Source organism: Stenella coeruleoalba, assembly GCF_951394435.1.
Source record: "Stenella coeruleoalba genome assembly, chromosome: 11".
Taxonomy (NCBI): Eukaryota; Metazoa; Chordata; class Mammalia; order Artiodactyla; family Delphinidae; genus Stenella; species Stenella coeruleoalba.
In genome coordinates, this window is record NC_137157.1 from 15,018,441 (window position 1) to 15,042,721 (window position 24,281).

The window sequence follows — 24,281 nt, forward strand, 5'->3', positions numbered from 1 at the left end:
ATAATTACCATTTTGTGTTGGTGGTGAGAACATTTAAAATCTACTCTCTTAGCAATTTTCCAGTATATAATACAAGATTGCTAGCTATAGTCACTGAGCTGTACATCAGATCCCGAGAATTGATTCCTCTTATAACTGGAAGTTTGCACCCTTTAACCAACATCTCCCCAATTCCCCCACCCCCAGCCCCTGGCAACCACCATTCTACTCTCTGTTTCTCTGAGTTCAGCTATTTTAGATTCCACTTATAAGTGAGATCATACAGTATTTGTCTTTCTGACTTAGTTCACTTCGCATAATGCTCTCAGGGTCCATCCCCGTTGTCACAAATGGCAGGATTTTCTTTCTTTTTCTCTTGGCTGAATAATATTCCATTAACAGATCAATTAAAACACCATGCAGAATCCCTTCCTTCACACAAAGAAAGAGGAGGTAAAGTGAGGCTGGGCATCGTCTAGAGGTTCCCCTACATGCCCTTGGTGTCTTTGCCACTGGGTTATGGCTTTGAGAAAATGATATTCTAGTTCTCTTGTAATAAACCCCTTGAACTCACATTCCCCTGCATTTGGCAGTCTGACAGGATGGATTAAATTCATACTCCAGCACTGATCAATCAGAACCCTACTTATCAAAACACAGACTTAAGGCAGCTGCTTCCCCGGGCCTCCATGGAATGACTCATGCATTGAGTTAGAAGCATGTTTTGGAGCAGGCTCTGCCGCTAACTAGCCACGTGACTTGTGTGTCTTGAGGCTTTGTGGGCCTCCCGTATACTCACAGTAGAGTTAAGAGACCAGCGAACCCTCCCTTCTAGCTTAGAATAATAGTATAATATTTTGAAATAAAGAAAGAAATAACATACTGCCACGAGGAAGTTGGGGGGGGAAAAGGCACGAAGGGAGTTTCCAATAGAACTTTCTGCTATGATGGAAATGTTCTGAATCTGTGCTGTCTAATACAACGGCCACAAGCCACTGTGGCTACTGAACCCCTGAAATGTGGCTGGTGCCACTGAGTAGCTAAATTCTAATTTTATTCAGTTTTCATTAAGTTAACTTTAAATAGCCACACGTGGTTAGCGGCCACCTTACTGGATGGTGCAGTTGTAAGGAATGTCCTTCAGGTCACTACAGTTCCAGACAGGAATCCTGGTGGAAGTGGAAAAAGGGCTACAGTAGATATTAGGTAACCTAATTTTTGACTCTGTCTTCTTTCCATTATCATGATCTACATCATCACCGTTGTTATCAGGATTTTATAGCATCTACTCAAGTGCTTACAATGTTTCAGGCTCTGTGCAGAAAGCTTAAATGTACATTATTTCATTTAATTATAGTAGCAACCTTGGAAGGTTATTATTATTATCATCCCTATTTACAGATGAGCAAACGGAGGCTTTGCAAGACTCAGTAACTACAGGATACCACAGGTATTGGTGCAGAACTGGGATTTGATCCCAAGTCTGCCAGAAGCCAAAAGTCCACATGCTTAGCCATTCTTATATGGCGTCTCCAAAGACCAGTGTGCCACTGGCTGAGTCATGGGACCTTGAGAAGCTTCAGGTCCTCGTCTGTGGAGGAGGAAACTGAGCCCTATGAACTCTAAGATCCACTCACACAGGAAAAAGTCATGATTCCTAAACTCCACCCCCACCCCTCACCCAGGGGGCCACTTTTATATAATGAACGCTATTGTTTACAGATGTGACTATGTGACTCCAAAAGTACCTGACTGCTCTCAGCACAGTTCAATGATTTCCCTCAGTGTGACCCTGGACTTGGTTATACATTGCTTTTAAAAACTCCCCAGGTGATTCAGATCACGGGAATGATCTAAGAGTCCTAGTCCTGGACTGAACTTGGTAAAGTCAGAAAAGATCCTTTTAAAATAAGATAATGAGAGCTTTATAATGCATGTTTCTCTTTTTGCCTTGGAGGCCAGGAAACTCAAAGCTAAATTTTGTGTTCAATTGCAACAGTAAACCTTAGGAGAGATTTTTCTGGTACGGTGGTCTTCCTTAGTGTTAATGACACGTTTTTGTATTGTTATCCTTGTTTTGTGGTTCTGTTATATCTAACTCATAATGTGAGTCTAGTTCTAACCTTTTTCAGAGTTAGATTCATTATAAATGATGAGTGGATAAACATCATCTGTCTCAGATTGTGACAAAGTCCCAAGATTAACTGGGATGATAAAATAAAAAAGAGAATGTCACCATGTAGAATGAGGGGGAGTCCTTTGAAAATGTGGGGGATAGAAATGGGATAGAACTTCCCAGCAAAAAGAAAAATAAAAAAGGAACATGGAGAAAGGAAGGAAAGAAACGAGAAATCCCCAGAGAGCCTAAAAAATCAAGGAAGAGGGACTTTCATGGTTGTCCAGTGTGTAAGACTCTGTGCTCCCAATGCAGAGGGCCCGGGTTCGATCCCTGATTAGGGAACTAGATCCCGCATGCATGCTGCAACTAACAGTCTGCATGCAGCAACTGAGGAGTCCACATGCCACAACTGAGAGTCCACATGTCACAACTAAGACCTGGTGCAGCCTAAATAGATAGATAGATAGATAGATAAATAAATAAAATACAGCTGCAAATGTATATTTAAAAAAAAAATCACGGAAGAGACTAGAGGAGGAAGGGAGGCAGTTCTGCTGCCTACACAAAACAACCGTTTGGCCATTTAACAGATTTATGGAATCTCCATACGCGTGAGAAGAAAACATATGCATAATTTACTTCTTGGATTAAACGTTACCAATTTTACATTTCACTGAATCTGGAAGTGAAAGATGACAGAAACCAGGAAGGAAGCTTGTGATTTTAATTAAAGGAAAACCAAAAGGGCTATTTGTTAAGCTGGACTTTGGTGCTATCTAGGAAAGGATTCCTCGTCTAGGTCAGTACTCCAGGGTGACCCTCGCCATCTACACAGGCAAAATATTCAGGGCTGATTATCTGATGAGATGGAAAGGGGTCTGTGTGCGTCCCCTACCCACATACCATGACCTGTCCAATCCTCTTAGGAGAATTCCTGCAGCCTCTCTCATCCAATCATCGAGTGAAGGGATCACGTTCTGGGGCCAGCCCCAAGGGAGGGAGAGTAACCAAAGCAAATCCTAACCAGGGATGAGTCCAGGCTGGGGAGGGGAGGCCTGGCCAAGTCAGGAGTAGCACTTCTCTGAGATGGAGGGATGGGCTGGCAAAGAGGTTGGGGGCTGGGGTGAGAGGGTGGGTATGTGTGTGTGTGTATCCATATTTGTCTGGGGTGCGGGTGTTGGTTCTGAATGGAAGCTGGGTGCATGGTGAGTGGATAAGGCAAAGATGCCACCTAACCCTTAGATTCCTCTCTCACCTAAAGACTGAGGATAATGTCCATTGGTCCTTCTTTACGGGGCCACTGAGAAGATGACGTAACAGGTACAGAACTACAGTTATATGAAAGGTTTACATTCAGGCGTCTTCATGTACACCAGGCATCTAACACATCTAGTCTAAGTTGCTACCGACTTAAACACCAGATGAAGAAAAACACAAAGAGGAAGGTAGTTCTGCTAACCAGAACCTCATCTTATCAGGGTTTTCCAGCTACAACTGTAGCAATGCTACAAACCGCCTAGTGGGAGCTCCTGTACACATGCTCAGCACGTAGGCTGGGTTCTCCTGGCTTTTCCTATCAGTTCCTCACACCTGTTCTCATTCTGCTTCCAGAGTTCCAGCCTCTCCGTCTTGCTGTATTCCTCTTCGCCTATCACTGGGATACCTCCAAGTTGAAGCTTTGCTTTACCCAAATGTGATTATAAACATGGGTCTCATGCCTTCCACCTTTCTAGGTACATCCCCCCTCCTGCGTCCTCCCGGGATAGAGATCTTCTTTCCCAGACACAGCTCCTGCACTGGGCTTGCCTCAGTGCTACCAGCAGGAACCAGGCCCATGAAATGGGCCAAACATGAATCACTTGTCTTCTGGAATAGCCAGACGGCAGGCTAAAGTCAAGCATACATTATCACAGTGCTTGGGTATTGACTCCACTGTCCAAACCACTAGAGTGGGGAGTGCCGGACTTCATTAACCATGCTTATTCACCTTAAGTTTTCCCCTTCTGTGATACCCAGGACAGGGGATTCAAAGGAACAGGTGCGAAAAAATGTTTGTCAAGTTAAACTGATAGCTTTTTCTAAGGGTGCAGGTGTCAGACAGCTGTGAGTTTTGATCCTGGTGCTGTCACTTACCTGGGTCAGTGACCAAATTTCAGCAAGTCACATGGCCAACGAGCCCCAGGGTCCAATTGGGAAATGGGGAAATACACACCCTGCAGGCTTGCCCGGCACACAGAAGGTCCTCAGTAAATTACAACTGCTTTTGAATGGTGAAAAGTTGCATCTGGGTTAGAAATTGGACTGGTTGGTTCTGAAAGCCCCAAGGAGCAAAAGAAGGAGTGGTGGTGGCAGCTCCAGGGAGCAGATCTCGGCTCACTTAAGTAAGACCTCAGAGGAGTCTCAGCTCTCTAGAGCTGGGATGGGAAGAAAGCCTCAAGGGCTGGTGCCTAGGTTGGGCAGTCCCTTGGGGAGGACCTTAGGAAGGGGATTTAAACATCGAATGGGCGGTTAGACTAGATGACTTTTTGGAGTCCCTCCCCACCCTAAGAGTCTAACACTCCACACTTAACTGATTGGCCACTGATACAAGACTCTTCCTAGGATTGGACCATTGCATTATTTTCATAATACTTTCCGGGTTCTGGTTTTTCTCTTCCATCTTTTCACATTGCTGCCATGATGAATGTGCTAACATGTAAATGTGGTCATCTGATAAAAGTATAAATTCCTCAGCCTGCGCATATGTTAACTGGCCTCAATCTGCATCTTCACTCTCCCGTGCCCCTTCCATGCCTGTCCAGCACCAGTGTGCTCCAGCCACACCAAACGGCCAGCCATTTCTGGAACACAGGTGTCTGCTCACATCTCCCTCCATTGCTCCTGCGGTTGTTCCCTCTCTCTTTCTATCCTGTCCATCGAGTTAAGTCCTACTCATCTTTAAGACATCAATCAAATAGCACCTCCTCTGGGAACTATTCCCCAAGAGGCCTCTACCCCCATACCCACAATATAGTTAGTCCTTTGTTTCCTTCTAACTCGATAAGCATTATGTACGTAATTCCATAATACCATTTATATGTTATTGTTATCATTTATGTCTTTACTACCATCCCAGATAACCACGGGGGCGTGAACTATTCATCTTTATATACCCCAACCTTGCATATTGTAGCCCTTGCCACTCAGAATGACATTTTATGTTAGTGTCCTGGTTTGTCCTGTTTTGTTCGTTAGTTTGCTTGTTTGTTTTTTGGCCGCTTGTGGGAACTGAGTTCCCCGCCCAGGGATTGAACCCACACCCTCGGCAGCGAGAGCGTGGAGCCCTAACCACTGGACCACCAGGGAAGTCCCTTCCTGGTTTGTTCTGTCTCCTCCACCAGACTATCAGTTTCATGAGAGCAGGAACTTATCCTGTGCTCTGCTTTATCCTCAGCACTTAGTGTGGTGCCTGGTACATCATAGGTCCTCAACCAACATTCTCTGAGTGAATGAATGAATGAATGAAGAATGTTAACTGAATCAACGAATGTACGATTGAATCCTGTGAATTTGCTTAGGTCCTCAACCAATATTCTTTGAGTGAATGAATGAATGAATGTTTGTTAAATGAATCAATGAATGTACAATTGAATCCTGTGAATTTGCTTAGCTTAAATTCTGGTGGGTTTCTCACTTTACTGTGGGTGACAGGTAACTGGGATGGTTTTATAAAGACTAAGTAAAATGATAAAAATAGTTAAATGTAGTTTATTTTCAGTTGTGTTAAGGGTAGGAATCCACATTAAAATTCAATGTGGCACATATATACAATGGAATATTACTCAGCCATAAAAAGAAACGAAACTGAGTTATTTGTAGCGAGGTGGATGGACCTAGAGTCTGTCATACAGAGTGAAGTAAGTCAGAAAGAGAAAAACAAATACCGTATGCTAACACATATATATGGAGTCTAAAAAAAAAAAGGTACTGATAAACCTACTTGCAGGGCAGGAATAAAGAGGTAGATATAGAGAATGGACTTGAGGACATGGGGTGGGAGGACAAAGCTGGGGTGAAGTGAGAGTAGCACCGACATATATACACTACTGAATGTAAAATAGTTGGCTGGTGGGAAGCAGCAGCACAGCACAGGGAAATTGGCTCGGTGCTTTGCAATGACCTAGAGGGGTGGGAGAGGGAGGGTGGGAGAGGGAGGGTGGGAGGGAGGCTCAAGAGGGAGGGGATATGGGGACATGTGTGTGCATATGACTGATTCGCTTTGTTGTACAACAGAAACTAACACAGTATTGTGAAGCAATTATACTCCAATAAAGATCTATTAAAAAAAATTCAGTGAGAACCAGGCTTGGGTAAAAACTCTGTTAGAAGTTAGGTTCAAGACCTTGGCCAAGTGCCCCAAATAAATCCCAGTGAGCATCAAAGACTTCAGACTCTGGGAAAGTCAGAAATGAAACATAAATGATGAGCAGGCATTAGGACCACATTCCTCTTGAGTTGAGATGTCCCCTGTGCCCAATCTGCCACCACAATGAAACTAGTGCATGTAGGAGGGGCTGGCAAAAGTGTCACTGGCCAGAGACTTTTGGAACGATCTACAAGGCTGTGCCAGTTCCAGAACAGGTGAACTCACACACTAACAGGTTTTAAAACTGCTAAATGGGACTATTCATAGTGCTTTACCATTTGTAGGTAATAAGGGCAGACTTGGGATTTTGCACGTTTCAAAAATTGTATGCAGTCTATATACCAAGATGAGAGCCAATTCTGTTCAGTTCAGCAAAACCCAATTCAGGTCAATTCAATTCAACCTGACTCAAATAATTCAGATTAACAAACATTTACTGAGCTTCTCAAAAACGTGGACTAGAAACCAAACTCTTCCATATGCTCAAAACGTTCTGCAAGATCTAACCCTGCCCACCTTCGACTTCATCTCCCACCATGCTCACTCATTCTCTGCCAGCCTCGCTGGACTCCTTGCTGTTCCTTGCATGTTCCAAGAATGTTCCTGTCCCAGGGCCTTTCACTTACTGCTCTCTTTTCCTGGCAAGATCTTTGGTCAGATATCCACATAGCTTACTGCCTTGATTCCTTAATTTCTCTCCTCAAATTCTATTTCCTTAGAGAAAACTTCCCTGACCATCCTCGCTAAAATAACACCTCTCATCACCTGTACCTGGTTCAAGTACCCAGTTTTGTTTTTCTTTATATCAGTTACCTGTGCCTGATATTTTATTATTTATGCATTTGTTCCTCATCTGCAGCCCCTAGTAAAAGGTAAGCTCCATGAAGACAGGTATTTTGCCTGGCATAGAATAGATGTGCTATAAATATATGTCGAATAGATGAATGAATGAAATGAGCACCTACTATATACCAGCTTCTATACTTGGTGATACTGCAACGATTCTAGCCCTCAACAAACTCATGGTCTAATGTGAAAAACATGAGAAAAGAAGCTTATCTGAAGAGTCTTTTGATAAAGAAATGTACAAAGTCTTACGGGAGAATGAATCAAAATCAGCTGGAGCCGAAGGGGGTAAGAGCATGTTGTAAAATGCCATCCTGAGCCTGGAAGGGGGAGAGCTAGAAGGGCTTGGAAGAAGAATCCAGGCAGAGGATGGATTCCAGGATGAGGAAATGCAGAGCAAGCTCAGGGGACTCTGTGGGGACTGGAGCAGCTGAAGGGATAAGAGGATGGGAGGTATGGTGGCCGATGAACCTGGGGGCTGATAAGGCATGAACAGGGAGGGCCACTCATGGAGCAGGCCAATCATTTAACTTGTTCCCTATTTATTGACTATCTCGTTGGAGCAAGGGTCCATGCTGAGTTTTGTGGAAGACGCAAGAATTTAAAACCTGGACCCTGATGTTCAACCTAGCAAGGGAGTTCAAGTCACACATCCCCAGTTTCCCAGGGCAGCCCCAACTGCAATGTCTGTTTGCCCTTAATTATCCTTGTATACTTGTTAGACCATGACTTCTGATTGGTGGATGGGAGCGTAAAGTGGCCATCAAAGAAGGAAGGGCAGATAACCATGACGCAAGGCTGACCATGAGAAGTGTCCTGTGGGATGCTCTTGTAAAGTGCCCTGGGGTCTGAAGAAGGACAGTGCCTCCGGGGATGGATTTTGGAGGCAGTGGAATCTGCAGTCTGTGTTAGTGTTTTCAACAGGTTGGTCCTTGACTTTGACAATACTTTCCTGGTTTCCCTTTTTCTTCATAAAAATGTTCTTTCCACACCCTGCTGCCATAACGGATTGGGGAATGGCCATGTGATGGGTGGGATTCTGTGTAAGGAATTCGTAGAGAGCAGTGTGACAAAGGACTGCCAAAAGGGCTAGCTCCAGCCTTGGAGTTCAAACTTTTCAGTGAGAACAAAGCCTGGGAAAATAGTCACCTTCTTTTGCCAGCATGTTCTGCCTAAATTCCTGGGCAGGCCTGAACCTGACCTACTGAATCTTGACTGAACTCCTCACACCAATTTGAAAGAACTGAGGAAGCCTTCCCAGGGAATGTTTCTTATCTGCGGGGAAAACCTAAAAACAGAGCAAAAACTTTAAATCCAGAATTACAAACATGACCGACCAACCAGCCAACCAACAAACAGTTCCTGGAATCGTGGAAACTTCCATATCTATAGACACGGCCAAGTACATGTGCAATGAACTCTGTACATGGTCAGACTCAAAACTTGCTTTCTGATAATGCTGGAATGCTCTTCCCCATTCTAGAAGCAGTGTGGGAAGGAGGGTGGGGATTTCCAGGGATCCCTAGGGCAGCCCTCTGGTTTCAATTTGACCACTCCATTGCATGGCTTTGGGCAAATCTCACGACTTTTCTAGACTTTTCTTTCAGTCTCTTAAGTTGTGAAAAGCAACTGCGGCTGGTCTTCCCACTTCCGGAATCCAGGGAGATTGCAAGGGTGGAAGACCCCCGGAAACCGTGAAGCACTCACTCCAGGAGATTTGATAATGACTGTGGCTGGAAACCTTACAGGCTGGGTGGGGCCACTCCTGATGTTTCCCACAAGGCATTTCTTCCTGGAAAAAGACGTGGCACGGGATGGGGCTGGGGAAGCCCACCTCCTGGTGCTCTGCTTCTTCTGTAATTTCTCCCTCACCCGGGCTATCAGAGGCCTCATAAATTAACCCCTCCGTTGCTCTGCTCCAGACAGACTACTCTCTTTATATCCGTTCCCTCAACATTGGTGTTTTAGTCATGCCACTATGGGCAGTTTTAAAAGAACAGCAATTCACACGTTGGAAACAACCCAAATGCCCAGCAACCTGGGAACCGTTAGGCAAATTATGATGCCTTCACAAGATGGAATATTTTGCAGTCATTAAAAATGATGTTTATGAATGTTCTGTAGTAGTGCTAGGATAATGCTTATGGCGTACTAGTAAGTGAAATAAAAAAGATATAAAATTATATATACACAGTACAATTATTTTAAAAAGGCTAATTTGTCTTGAAAAAAAAGAGATAAGAAAATAGACTAAATAATCATTTTGGCTACCTCTGGGTAGTAGAATTGTAGATAATTTTAATTTTCTTTCTTACATTTTTCTGTATTTTCCAAAATTAAAAAAAAGGAGTACATATAGCTTTTCAGTAAAAAGATACGATCATATAAAAATTTGTATTTATAGCACCTGTATTGTAGTTGTAAACATATGCAGTCCATGAGGAGAGCAAAATGGATGGAGGGGAGAATGTGATTCAATCAAGAAACCTAGGAAAACTATAGCCTAGGATACACGGAGACATGTATAGGCTTCGTCTGGGAAGTCAGACTTTGAAGAATGAAAGGGCAACTCAGATGCTCTGATGCTCAGGGCAAATGACCAGCTTTACTGCCTGGGAAACCACAGCATGTGAAACCCAGCTATGTGCTGGCAGCTGTCAATATCACTATTTCTGAAAGGATGAAAAAGAGTGAAAACTTGGCACAGGGGCAGATGGTTTGAAAGCGGGCTGAGCTCAGAGAATGCTCTTCCTCTCTCTCTCTCTTTCTCCCTCTCTCTGCAGGCCTTTCTGGTCCCACGCACTCTGGCTCTCGTTTGCCTTTGCCATCCTGGGCCAGCCCTCAGTTTACACTAGGCAGCTTCAAGGGCTAATTTTTGCCCTTTTAATGTTCTTCAAAAAGAATTTTCCTGCACGTTCACAACATTCACATATGGTGCCCGAGGCCCCAGACACAGGGCAAGCAAAGGGCTGCCGGTTCTAGGCAAATGAGAAAGAATCAAAAATCCAAGAAGTCTAACGTAGCTTTCTTCCAGGCCATTCAGCAAAAGGAGGAGGCCACTGGTGACATCTCTCGCCTGGGGGACAGAGAGGTTGGCACTCCGCCAAGCCATGCACTTGTCATCTCTCTTGGGATTTCTGCAGGAATCTTCTGACTGGTCCCTACATCACCCTCTGCTACATCCTCCTGCTGCCATGCACTCAGATTGATCTTTATATCCCCATCCACTCTGTGCCAGGCCTGGCTGGCTGCCAGAGAGAGCACGAGATGATCAAAGTCCAGTCCCTGCTGGCGAGGAGCTCAAAGTCTGGCAGCAAAGACAGACATTTGGAAGCAAATGAGTACCATTTGGAAGCCAGAGTGATGACTGGGGCCACACGGTAGGGGGTCAAGAAGACACAGGCTCTGGAATCACAGTGCTTGGGCTCAGCCTCCAGCCCAGCCACTTACTAGCTTAGCTATGTGACCTTGGTCCAATCCTTGGACTTCTCGAAGCCTCACTTTCCTCATCTGTAGAATAGTCAGAGTTACAGTATCTCAGAGGGTGACTGGGACATTTCAGTGGGATAATCTAGAAAAGCTTATCATAGGGTCTGGCTCACATTGGCACTCAAGAGTTGTTATAATTATGCACAGAGGGCTTCATGGGGACTGGGGGTGAGGGGCACAAAGTTTCACAGCACAGGTGAGGATGCAGCTGAGTCCTGAAGGATGAGCAGCCATTTGTACTTTGCTTATGCTTCTTCCTTTGTTCAAACCTTCACCCTAACCCCACTGTGGAAGGACCAGAGGCCCATCAACACCTGCAGGATGTGTATTTCTCCCATAGACTTTCAACTCAGCGAGGATTTTTTAAATACTTGACAATGGGGAAGGCCCAGGTACCACCTAACTCCTATGGTCTTGCTGCAGACAGGACCTCTTATGGGGCAGCTGCAGGACACGAGGCGGGGGATGAGGGTGGTGGAGGGGACATGGGGGGCAGCAGCGTTTTACCAACTCATAGAGAATTATTTTAGCATTTTAACAACTGGCTAACCATCTGCACTTCTGCAAAGCAGCTGAAGGTCAGTCTGGCCTCTGGTCCAACTCAGCTGGTCTATGGTACATGCTTCCCACCATGTACCTTGCAATTTCCTACCTTGGAGCCTTTGCCAGCTGCTCCTTCCCCTTAGAATGCCTGATCTTATCCATCTTTCAAAGCCTGACTCAAACACCATCATCCCTGAGTTCCTCAGCAGTTTATCTGCACCTCCCTTCTGAACCTTGGCACTTTCTGTCTTTGGTGATAAATGAGCTGCTCAGGCAGGAGTCCTGAGAGGTCCCTGGGCCCCGCCTCCCCAGCACGGGGCCACTTCTGAGCCCTGTGAACTTGGGCAAGTTGCTTATCCTCTCTGCCTCACTTTCCACATCTATAAACCGGGGATGACGATAACAATTTCTCCCTCCTGGAGTTGTCATGAGGGATAAATGAGTTAATTCATGTAAAGTGCTTATAGTGGTGCCTGGCACACAGAAGACTCCGATAAAGACCAGCTCTTCCTTTTACTATGCTTAGGGCAGACACTCAATGCGTGTTCAGTGAATGAATGAAGAATGACCAACTGAATGAAAAGTCCAGTAGTAAATAAAACAAGTAATTAACAATTTTGAAAAGTGTAGTAAGAAATGAAAAGCTCAAGTAGCACTGAGGTAAAGATTTAAGAGGCAGGGTCTGTCTATACATATCCAGCAATTTGTTTCAGGAGGTTAACATGTTTCTCAAAGGTTTTTAACTGTTTAATCTGATGAAATGATTTGATTACCATTATTCCACTTATATTAGTGATATTTATTAAAGCCTAAGCCAGGGAGAATCTTAGAAGGAAAAGTGTAGAGGTGGAAGAAGCATATTAAAACAAGAATGTTCCTGTTGGGAGATTTTCAGACTTTTAACCTTTGCAGGGAATCCTATGCCCTCCCCATCACATCCGACATCCTTCCCATCCCCGTGGCACGGCACCCCGTTGACAGAGTAAACTCTGGACTCAAGCTTCCTACCTTTGCGCCTCAGTTCTGCCCTGATTAGCTGTGTGACCTGGGCAAGGTACACAACCTCTCTGAGCCTGAATTTACTCAGGAAAAGATAAGAGATTGCGATAGTGTAAGATACGCTACTACACTTGCAGGATTCTCGTGAGGACCCAATGACTAATGCACTTAGAAGAGAGGCTAGCATGTCGTAAGTACTTGGTAAAATTTGGTTGTGATGATGATGATGGCCGCTTTGAAAAAGCTCTAAGATGATCAAAACATGGAAACACGCAAAATGCCTTGGTAGGGGAGCTGGTCCCTGGTCCCTACACTTCCTACCTTATTGCTTCAGGAGTGGGATTATCATGGGCTCTTTTTCCTGCAATGGGGACACTATGTGCACTGAGTCTCTAGTTCAGCGACGTCCAATAGAAGTTTCTGTGATGTTGGAAAGGTCCTATCTCTGCGGAATCCAACGCAGGAACCACTAGCCACATCTAGCTATTGAGTATTTGAAAAGAGGCGAGTGATACTAAGGAACTGAAGCTCTAGTTTTATTCAATTTAAATTCATTTAAATTTAAACAGCTTTGCATGGCTAGTGGTTACTATACTGGAACTAGCACTACTAGTTCCTTAGTCTTTGTATCATAAAGGTAAGGTTTCCCTTCTTTTTCCCTTAAATAAAGAGAAGCTGGTGTCAGACCAGACCAGACTGCTGTGGCAGCCAGTTAACTGGGATTCAGAAAAGACCTGGGTATTGAAATGAACAAGTGAAGCACATGCATTTGTTCAGACTAACCCCCCATATTAGGAGAGGGGGCTGTTTTTAAACTTGAGCCCCCAGCTTATTACCTGTGGTCAGGAGCAACTGCACCCCCTTTGGCTGGGAGAAAACTCCCGGGCAACTGCGTGTAAACAGTTTGACAAGCCCTGAGGGCTGGACGTGTTTTTTTTTTTTCTTTTTTGCGGTACGCGGGCCTCTCACTGTGGTGGACTCTCCCGTTGCGGAGCACAGGCTCCGGACGCGCAGGCTCAGCAGCCATGGTTCACGGGCCCAGCCGCTCCGCGGCATGTGGGATCTTCCCGGACCGGGGCACGAACTCGTGTCCCCTTCGTCGGCAGGCAGACTCTCAACCACTGCGCCACCAGGGAAGCCCTGTTTTTTGTTTTTTTTTTTTGGCTGGACGTGTTTAACAGCCCTTTAGCTGGTGTGGTTTAGGATTTGCCCTGCTGCCTCTCCCCGGGTAGGACACCTGTCAAATCCTGCCTCACCTTGCTCCTGCACACTTGTGGTTAATTTGCTATTCCCAAGCCTCTTGAGAGGAGCTGGCCACCTTGCTAAGTGGAAGATGATCATTATATTTGGATGCTCAGCACCTTCCCTTGGCTGCCTCTCCAAAGCCTGAGAGTTCCACAGGCTGGCCACATCTGACTTCTGAAATCCATTCATTTCGGCAAATTGCAGAGGGGTCCAGCATCTCATGAGGTAAGAGTAGAGGCCCTGCAAGGCTCAATCCAGCCCCCAGAGCCTGAGAAATATTTCTTAGGCACCTATTATGTGCTAAGCTCTACCAGAGAGACAAAAATCAACAAAAGGCTTATTTCTTGCCCTTATGTAACTGAAAATGGGGGGTGGAGTAGGTTGGGGAAATGAATGACAACACAGTATCTTGTTATTCACGTGATGCTCCATGGACCAGAAGCATCAGCACCACCTGGGAGCTTATTAGAAATGAAGCATTTCAGGCCCCACCCCAGACCTAATGAATAGAATCTGCATATTAATGAGGTCCCAGGGGATTCAAATGTACGTTAAAATTTGAGAAGGCCTGCTATAGCATACACCTAGGTTATAAGCACCATGACAGAATAATAATGGCCATTATCTATAAAGAGACTAATGCATGATGGATTTTAAGTGCTTTCTATATATTAACACATAATAGCTTCACAACAGCCCTCTGAAGCAGATTCTATGATAGCTCCCATTTTACAGATAAGAAAACCCGAGGCTCAGAGTGGTTAAGTAACCTGTTCAAGGTCACAGAGCTAGTAAGTGTTAGAACCAAGATATAAACTCTGGCTCCACAATAAAAAATATCCAGAGATATAATTAATGCACTGTGAAGGTCCTTAGCTTTACCTAAATAGCTTCCAAATAGCATTTTCCTACTAGTAGCAACTAGACTTAATCATCTCATCTGTAGACGAAGGCATTTCTACCTCACAAAGTTGAGTGTAAGGATTAAATTAAACTCTGAAAGTAAAGTAGCTCACATAGCACATGGCACATAGTAGGTGCATCAAATGTTCATTACCTTCCTTCAGGCATCCTTATGCCTCCATCAAGGGAGGGCTTACAAGGAATCAGACGCAGTTTTGGTCTCTTCACCTCCCTTCTCAGAATCCTTTCCAGCTCCTCACTCCTTATAGGAGAAAGTCCTGACACCTTGGCGGGTCTCTCAACCTTCTTTCCTGTCTAATTTGTTGCTCTACCCAACACCTCTTCAGAACAAGGTCTCGCTTTCTGTTTTCTCACCTTCCTGCCCTCCATGGTATGCATTCTGTTCCCTTAGCAGAGAGCTTCCTTCCCTATAGCCATGCAGCATTCATTTGATGTCTTTGATACTCCCAGACCTGCCCAAGTGTACAACTTACTTAACCTCACTGCACCTCAGTTTCCTCATTTGTGAAATGAGGAGAGGTGAGGCTAGCTTCTGCCTCAAGGGGTACTGTGATGATTGAATTAGTTAATACACACGACGTATAGAGCAGGACCTGCCACATACTAAGTGTTGATCAAAACCTCTTATAATGTCTAAGAGGAGGTCAACCTGGTTTAAAGAAGTAAATAATAACCCCTGCCGTTGACGGATCACCTGCTAAGTGTCAGTGATTGTGTGTGGCACTTACATAAGTTAGTTCATTAGTCATTGAAACAGCTCCATGAAGTAGGAATGATTATTTTTTGTGTACAGTTAAGAAAACTGAGGCCTGAAGCATGTGATCAGTAGAGCCAGTGGCAATCTAAGGGCTGTCTGAGTTGACACTGGCAACGTGGCTCTTTGGGCCGAAAGCCAGAACATATAGGTTTCAGACCCAGCTCTGTTCATTTCCGCAAGCATTTATTAAGCACTTACTATATGCTATCCACTGAGCTAGAGCCTGGACACTCAGTGCATCCTGAGGTTGTAGGAAAGGGATCTTGGAGGAGGTGATGCCTAAAATGAGTCTTGAAGGATGAACGGATGGGGGTAGTGAGATGACGGAGCAGAGGGGAGGCAGTGGTCCAAGAAGAGGGCAAAGCATGTGCAAGGCATTGTGGCACTGCCTTGCAAATCCACTGAAAATATGCTTATGACTCCAGAAAAGTCCACTCATCCCTCTAGGCCTCAGTTTTATCATCTTCGACAGGAATGAAGCATGTTTGACATGCCTGTTCTCAGCTTTTCTGTTGACTTTAAATTCCATATCCAATGATGGAACAGTCCTTATTTTGTGAAACAGCCAAACACTTTTTGAATATACACAGAAAACTAAGATTGGAAGGAAATACCCCATATGGTCTCAGTGCTTATTCCTGGATGCAGAGACTATGGGTGACTCAAAGTTTCTTCTTTAAAGTTTTTGTGTACTTATATTTTATTTAATAAGTATATTAGTTTTATATCTTGTAAACATTCATAAAGATTATAAAAAGATTCTAGAGATTAGGGATGAGGCTTTCAAATATTATTTCTTTAAAATCATAGTCCATGGACAGCAAGACAGACTAGTGAAGACAAGCACAGAGCAGGGCCTGATGCCAGGAGTTCAGACACTAGTTCTGCAACGTTAGCTGCATGACCTTGGCAAGTTAATCAACTCCAGTTAAGTTAATGTAACCAAAAAAAAAAAAAAAAAACCCAACAAACTTTCAAGAAACATAGTTACCTTCCCTCAATGCAAGCTACTTTGATTTATTTTATTATTCAATTCTACTTAATTTTTTTAGAAATGCAGGTTATAACCCACAGCATCAGGGGAAAGGGCTAAATAGTATTTTCAGCCTCGTGGGCCATTTGGTCTCTGTCACAACTAACCACAAGTGCAAAAACAGCCATAAATAATATGTAAACAAGTGGGTATGGCTGTGTTCCAATAAAACTTTATAAAAACAGACAGTAGGCCAGGCTTGGTCTGTGGGGTATTGTTTGCCAATCTCTGCACTGCATTGGTTTAATGGCCCATTAATGGGCTGTAACCTACAGTTTGAAAAATATTGGGATTAGAGTTGCTTTTACCTGGCCAGATGAAATAAATTGCAGCAACGCTCATGTCACAAATAGATCATGTTTTAAAACTTTGTTTCTTCACAAATAGATCATGTTTTAAAACTTTGTTTCTTAAGTTAATTATTTAGAACTCAACATGCATTTTGTTTTTCATTAGAACCATTTATATAATGGTTGGAATTCCAGGCCAGCCCACAAAAGCCCACAAGTAGCCCTGCAGAAAACAGGTCTAATATATGGTTCTCCCACTCTGGGTTGTCCCCATTCATACATTGACTATGAATTTCTCCAGGACCCACTAGCACTGGGTGGACATTTTAGGGGACTTTTGTGCCAGATGTGATCACTGCCCTCAAGAAGGTGAGAAAGTAGCATTCTTCCTCTGCTGCTTAAGATGTCAGGAAAAAACAGTCCTCTCGTCTCCTCCTTCTTGCTGTTGAGGTTCCTAGGGTGTCAGCCCAAGCAGTCTTTATGTTGGGGAGTATTCACTGTGGTGTGTAAGCCAATCAGTTGTGAGCTGTGTGGCTAATAATGGTCAGAAGTACTGAACTGTGCAAATGATTCACTTGTGTGTTATTTATTTTAAAAAAGAGTAAAGTAGAAGAGTGTAGTGAACCTTTGTCAACTTTTTTGGGTGCTTGGAACCACTGATGACCTTACCGTTTGGAGAATTTCCCATATTATTGTTCCATAGTTCAACAAGGTAGAAATTCACCTTTCCAGACACCCCTGCTACTAGGGTGCAGGGATGTGACCCAGGCTCCACTGATTTAGAAGCAAGTGGTGTGACATAGATGGAACATGACAAGAGTGGTAGCAGAGACATTCAGTTTTCAGGGGTAATGGTGACAGAGGTCCTGCTGGGAGTGGCCAAAGTTCAGCCTCAGTGGTATAAAGTCCACTGTCTATGGCTCTGAGCAATCCTGGGGTGCAACTTGGGCACTGCTCCAGGTTGTGTGGGCTCAAAGCCTGCTTCTCCAGCTTCAATGCCCTCCAGAAGTCTTCTTAAGCCCTACTAAACATTTAGACTCGTGGGACCATCATAGGCCACACTTGTCCCTCATGACAACATCAGACGTTCCTTTTACTGGGAGTCTTTATAACGATTCACCCAGCCGTCTCAGAGCTACCTTCTGCCCCAGTGACACTCAGGTGCAAGGAGATAAGACCCAGTTAGGTGGTTGTGAGAACTTCCCTGCTTTATGAACCCCAATATCTCTTGTAACAACTCCACAGAAGTAGTTTTCAAGGTCCCTGCAAGGGACATTGCCAGTTATAAGGATCAGTGAATTCAAGGAAGCCCAAAGCTCTGGAAGTACTATACCAAGTACTATAAATACTTGGTATTTATACCAAGTATCTATAGTACTACAAGGCCAGATCTAATGTACCAACCTAGGGTCATTCTGACCATAAGCAATGTTGCTTAGTAACACAGTTGATATTGTAATTCTTATCATGTTTCCAGGGAAACAGAGCTAGAAAATTAACCCAATGTCAGGTTCTCATGCAGGAGTGACAAGGATTTATTAACCCTCTTCCTACATTGGGCCTCCCAGAGGTTTTCTTTCTGCTCAGCAGGTTCAACTCTTGCAACTAAGCATTCTTACTAGTAGTGCTGCTTGTATCAAGGATACCTCTGCTCACTTGTGTTGTGATATACATTCCTTGATGGGAAAGAAAGGGGAAGGGTTATAATTAGAAGGCTGGAAATTTTGCATAACCCTGGGTATGTCTGTTGGAGTGTGTTAAAATTTGGATATCACCTGTCACATATTGATGTGCTGGGGTGATCTTTTGGGAGGGTTTCTTAGAAGATGTATTTGGGTACCATTAACTTCTAATATCTGGTATGTTTTCTTTATTAACTCTATTTCCTCAAGTGTAAATTCTTCCATTTGTTAAGACTGTTCTGTTTCTCCCATTCATTTTCCTCAAATAGTTGGTGATTGGATACTCATGTTTGTGGTTGAGATTTCCCTGGTAGACACAGGGAAACAGATGTCTGCCACATCTGTTTACACAGCTCTGTTACAAAAGGGGCGAAAGCTGCCACTGCCTAGATGTAAATTCTGGTTTGTTTCCCATGAGACTCGGGGAGAGTAAAACTACCTAATTGTCTAGTCTTCTAGGTGAAGCTGATCTCTGTTCCTCTCGGGCACTATCAGTTACTGCGGGCAACAAAACACTCCTATTTATCCTACTCCTTTTAATTTTATGATGACAAATTACTGAAATCATTCATGGCCAAACACATCTAGGAATCACTAGTCTTTCCAGTAATGATTTGGGGCAGGGAAATTTTGTCATAGATTTAAGATGATTCTATTAAAAAATAGTAGTAGCTTCACATGACCCCCATCCTCAAAACTGAGGTGTTTACATTTATCACTACTATTTGTAAAATGAATATAGCCTAATCATAATCATATAAGATTTATCTGAGTTTTTTTTTTTTCCCTAAATAAAGTATCTGAGGGACTGAAAGATTTCAGAAGCTCAAAAAATAGTAGCCAAAGTCCTGGAACAACTTAAACTACAGAAATTTTATACTGGTACTGAGCTTCTTCAAAACCCCACAATGAAAAATGAAGCTATCCAAAACCAATGTAGCAACTGGAAAGCTATGCCCACATGAAAGAGTCAAATGGTATACGGAGGCCTAGTTCCAAGTACTCCAGCCAAGAAAGGCTCTTCTGACAAGCAGAGATGGTTTGAGGCACAACACAATCCGTATTTCAGTCAACAAATATGTTCCAGGCCTTCTGCTCGGCGTGGACAAAAAGCACACAATATTCAGCTCCTGTTCTTGAAGAGTTTATGGAAAACCATATAAACACCATGGCCTTACTTGACTTTGCCAGACAGAGATAGAGAGTCAAGGAAATGTTTTTGATTTGGAGGGAAAAAGAAGACAGAAAAAGAGAAAAAAAACCAGCTCCAAATTAGAATCCTACCTCCCACTGGAAACGTCTTGTTTGTAAGTTTTGGTATGAAGCTGCTGTAAACACTTGTCTGGAAACAAGAGTCCTCTCTCCTCTGAAGCCCTTACCTGTGTGTTTTCAGACGCTAATAAATATCAACGCCTAGCCTATCGTGGAACGGGAAGAAACAGCTTTTCGTCTGGAAGGAATCATACACAGGCTCCTTCAGGGACAACGATAATAACATTTGAGAGCCAAAAAATAAAAAGAAGATGTATTATATCAGCTCCTTTTTGGTGGGGGTGAGGGGAGATCCCCTTGTGCCAGGCATGGCACTGGATATCTTAGCTACAGTATCTAATTAATTGCTTACACCAGTCCCAAGAGGCTGGTTTTGTTCTCATTTCACAGTTGAGGAGAAGAGTTTCAGTAGGGGTGAAATGACTCATTCAAGGTCCCAGAACTAGAAGAAGCAGAGCTGGGATCCAAACCCAAAGGTCGATCTGACTCCCAAATCCATACTCTTTCCAGAGGACCAAAGTGAACAGAACTCAAAACATGACAAGTGTTTTCTGTTTTGTGTCGTCCCCTGAAAATTCAGCCAAGGAGGAATGGAAAGACCAAGATAATTGACTCTGACAAATTCTAGGACATGTTCTCTTTACTCAGCTCCCCCTTGCAGCTCATGCCTCTTTAAAACTTGTCCCAGAAAGTTTGGAATCCTTAGATGATCTCCCTAGACTTACAGCCACTTCAACTACACTCTGAATCCTGAAATAGATTCCGGAAGGGAAGATGGAAACTACATAACAGAAAATATAACAGGAGCCATGCAACTGTGTTGAGTTGGGGGCAGGGGGTATGTCACACGATGAGATGCATATTTTAGAAGTTTCAGTCTGGTGGCCATGAGGATGGAGCTGGTCAGAGAATATTAAGCCTCCCGTCCAGGGAGACCACTTAGAAATCAAATGCAGTAATAGCAGTAAGAGGAAACGAGGGACTGAACCATGCAGTGAGGCAGCCATCTGGGGAGGAAGGATTAGAGGAATGGGAGACGGCACAGAAGTTGCATCGGTGAGACCTACTGACCAGCTGGCTGTAGGAAGGAGGGAAGGAGAGGAAGGAGTGTGGAGTGAGTCCCAGTTTTCTGACCGAGGTGACCGGGTTGATGGTGATGCCATTCTTAGAGACTGGGGGCGGGGGGGAAAGGAGGAACAGTCGGTTTGGGGGGAAAGATGTTGGCTTTAGTTTTGAGGTGGTTGTGGGCACTCCTGATGGAAATGTTCCATAGGCAGTTGGATCAACGGATTTGTCCCTTCTTTCATCCTACAAATATTTACTGACTTTGTGATATATACCAGATGTTGAGCTTGGCATTAGGTGTGGCGTGACAACAAAAACAGATGTGTTCTGTGCCCTCATGAAGCTCACAGGCAATAAACACACACACACACACACACACACATTTGTTGTGTTGGGCAGAGAGAATAACGTGCCCTGAGAAGAACCAGCCTGAGAGTGTGAGCCTTGACAGTGGAAACTGGAAGGCTGAGGTGGATCAGGTTCTGGAGCTCAGAGGTGGTGACGTCTGGCTGGAGATGGAGGGGGTGTCATCTGCATAGAGGCGGGAATTGAAGAGTGGCGGGGTAGGTGAGTCAGAGAAACTGCCCTATTCTACAGGCTGCTGGGGTAGGGATGGGGGCTGAAGAACTAGGTACCCCAAAGGCCAAGGCCAATAGTTTCCATCCTCCCAGCCATCACGATTCATACTCATAGAAAGCAACGTCTTGGTGTGTCTGACTGAGGTTGTTTTCTGCCCAGGGACCACGGGCACGTTGCCACCTCTGCACTTTGGGCATATTTGGCACGTGAAAATATGCACACGGCACCCACTGATTTGGCCTGGATGGCGGGAGACATGAGTAATCCTCTGATTAAGTTAATTCCAGACTGGATTGAAATATTGATGCTAACTTGGGATTAAAAAAAAAAAAAGAGTCAACTTCTGTCTCGCTCATCCTCCATCCTCTACTCTAAACTGAAAGCCAAGAGACATGGTTTAGGAGCCCAATTGAGCCCGACCCATCCTGGCAGAAACAGAGCATCCAGTGAGTGTTTTAAAACCACTTGGAACCATTTAACAGAGGAAAGTGCATTGAGCCCAAACTGGGAGTTGTTCAGCTATTTGCGGATAAGATCTCCAACAACAATAATAAAAGGGAACATTTATTGAGCACTTACTACGTGCTGGGCACTGTTCAATGCATTCGATCTTCAAACAGCCTTATGAAGGATTTATTCTTAGGACCTCTATTTTGTAGATGAAGAAACTGAGGCACGGGGAGGTTAAAGGCACTTTTCCAAGACACCATGGCTTTTAATTGGAAGAGCCTGGATTTGAACCCAGAAGTCTGGATCACAGAGCCTGTTCTTTAACCACTCGATAAACAGCGTCACCACTGCAGTAGTTAGAGTGAACAAGCCTGTGTACACAGGAGGAGGGGCCTGATTTGTGAGATGCTGGGGGGAGATGTTCCCTTAGGAACAGGTCCACATCTCTGTGGACCTGTACCCAGGGGAAGAGGGGACACCTCCAGGCAGCCTCCTTTCCTGATGGTGGTTTGGATTCCTTGCCTCTGAGAGGGTGAAACCATCCTCAGAAAATCTTGGGATTTTCCAGGTAGAAGGCAACCTGGAAAGCGATTAGTGCAGCTACTTGTTTACAGATACGGAGGCTGAGGCATGGCGACATGGACGGATGGCGCTAGGGAGCAGCAGAAGCCAGGTCAGAGGGAGCTTCCTCTTCCAGGGAGCCCTCCCTTCCTTCTCTGCCATGAGGATTCTGCTTCATGGGAACTGCTATGCTGTCTTCTGCCCACATGAGAGGCCCACTTCTGGCTGAGCAAGTGTTATGGTTTCCCCCTGGAATCCCCAGGGCAGACAGGGTGAAATGAAGATAAAACATCTCCCACCCAAGGAGCTGGTATCCCCCTAAGCTGCCTTCACAAGGAAGCCCCCTTGCACTGCAGAGGCCTCATCTCTCCAGATTTGCAGACCCTCTCTTCTGACCCAGGCCACTTTTATCCCAAACTAGGCCAGCCCTATGCAAACCCATTTCAAAGATTCCACCCAGGTCTCTGATAACCCCTCAAGGTCATCTAGACCCCTCCAGTGAGTTTCTGGAAACTGGGCAGTTCTGACCCCCAGCATCCCTCTCCTCCCCCACTCCTGTACCACCCTGGAGGCAATACCTACTCACCATAAGGTGGTGTTGGCCAGAAGGGAGCCCCTCTCTTTGGCCATCCAAAGCCAGCACAAGTCTTACCTTTCCACCTGGAGGTTGACTTTGGAGGGCTCCACGTTGGGATTTTCCCATTCCATCTGCGGGCAGTGCATGAAATAGCAAAGGGTGTACAGGGCCTCGGGCTCCCAGTAGAGCGCCCCCTGCTTGTGGTGCAGGGGGGTGCCGTTGCCATGGTGCTTGGCGTTGAGGGGCTGCAAGTGATGCATTGCTCGGGACACCAGGTCACCTGTGGACAGAAGTAACATTTCAGATCCTTCAGGCAGCCAAAGCTTGCAGAGAAGATGTGCCTGGAGATCTCGGCAGAGATTTCCATCCTGAGATTCCCTCATTCAATGGGAGTGGTCCCATGAGACACACATGAGACACACATCAAGCAGACAGGAAAGCATTTGTTCATTCACCACACGACTGTCAAGGGCTTTCCAGGTCTGGGGTGCTGTTTCAGGCACAGAGGGCTGCTAAGATAACTCCAGTCCTGCCCTTCTGGGACCCCTTGTTTCTAACAAGGCACAGAAAGCCCTTTGTATGTGTCTGCCTCCGGCCTCCCTCACCTTGGGACACACCCTCTGTCACATCCTCTGCTGTAACCAGTACTGCCTTCTTTGCAGTCACGAGAACTGTCACTTGCCTTTAAGCCTGGGCATACACTATTCCATCCATCCAGAACATTCTCTCTCTCCTCTTTTCCAGGCTAACTCCTACTGATTATCCAGGTATCGGCTTATATACTAATTTCTCCAGGAAGCCATCCTGGAATCTCCCGCACTCCCCTGTGTCTCATATCACACTGTACTTTCTTGGGTACAGCATTTAGAGCACTGTGTCTTTTTCTCTGTCAGTCGTTCCCAACAACAGCGACTCAGTCCTAAATGACACTTGTTATGCGATAGCACTAATTCATTTGATTCTCACAATACCCTATAAAGTAGGTACCTTTATAAACCCATTTTACAGATGAGGAAACAGAGGCTCAAAGAGGTTAAATAACTTCTCAGGGGTGCACAGCTATGAGCAGCAGAGGGAGGATTTGACCCCGGCAGTCTGGCTCCAGAATCCATGCACTTAACTGTGCTCCTTGAGGGGCATGTTTTACTTGTCTCAACGCTGGCAAACCTTGAGAACACTCTGGTCTTTCTCACGCTTTCTCAGAAGGAAACCAGCCTTCTCCTTAATCAAACCAAAGCTGCAGGCTCCCAGATTGGCCATGGAGGGAAGATCCTCCTGTGGGATGCTGGCTGGGCCTGAAGCCCCGACTTTTCTTGGCTAAGATGGTGTTTCTCAAACTTGGATTGCTTGTAAGCGACCTTCGTGAGTGTAGCTGAATCCAAACACCACCCGTACCATTATTTACTTAATCTTCAATGGACTCCCTTTGTTTTTAAAAATACATATATCTAAAAAGGAAACATGTC

General features: G+C 44.8%; 1 protein-coding gene across 2 annotated transcripts in view; it reads right to left on the bottom strand.

Annotated features, from left to right (window-relative positions):
- ABTB3 (ankyrin repeat and BTB domain containing 3) overlaps positions 1-24,281 on the bottom strand; it is a 319,066-nt gene that overhangs the window by 85,342 nt on the left and 209,443 nt on the right. For both annotated transcript variants that reach the window (XM_079938119.1, XM_079938120.1), the window contains exon 3: positions 22,891-23,095. In XM_079938119.1, coding sequence (XP_079794245.1) covers positions 22,891-23,095 — 205 coding nt within the window. The remainder of the gene's footprint in view (positions 1-22,890; positions 23,096-24,281) is intronic.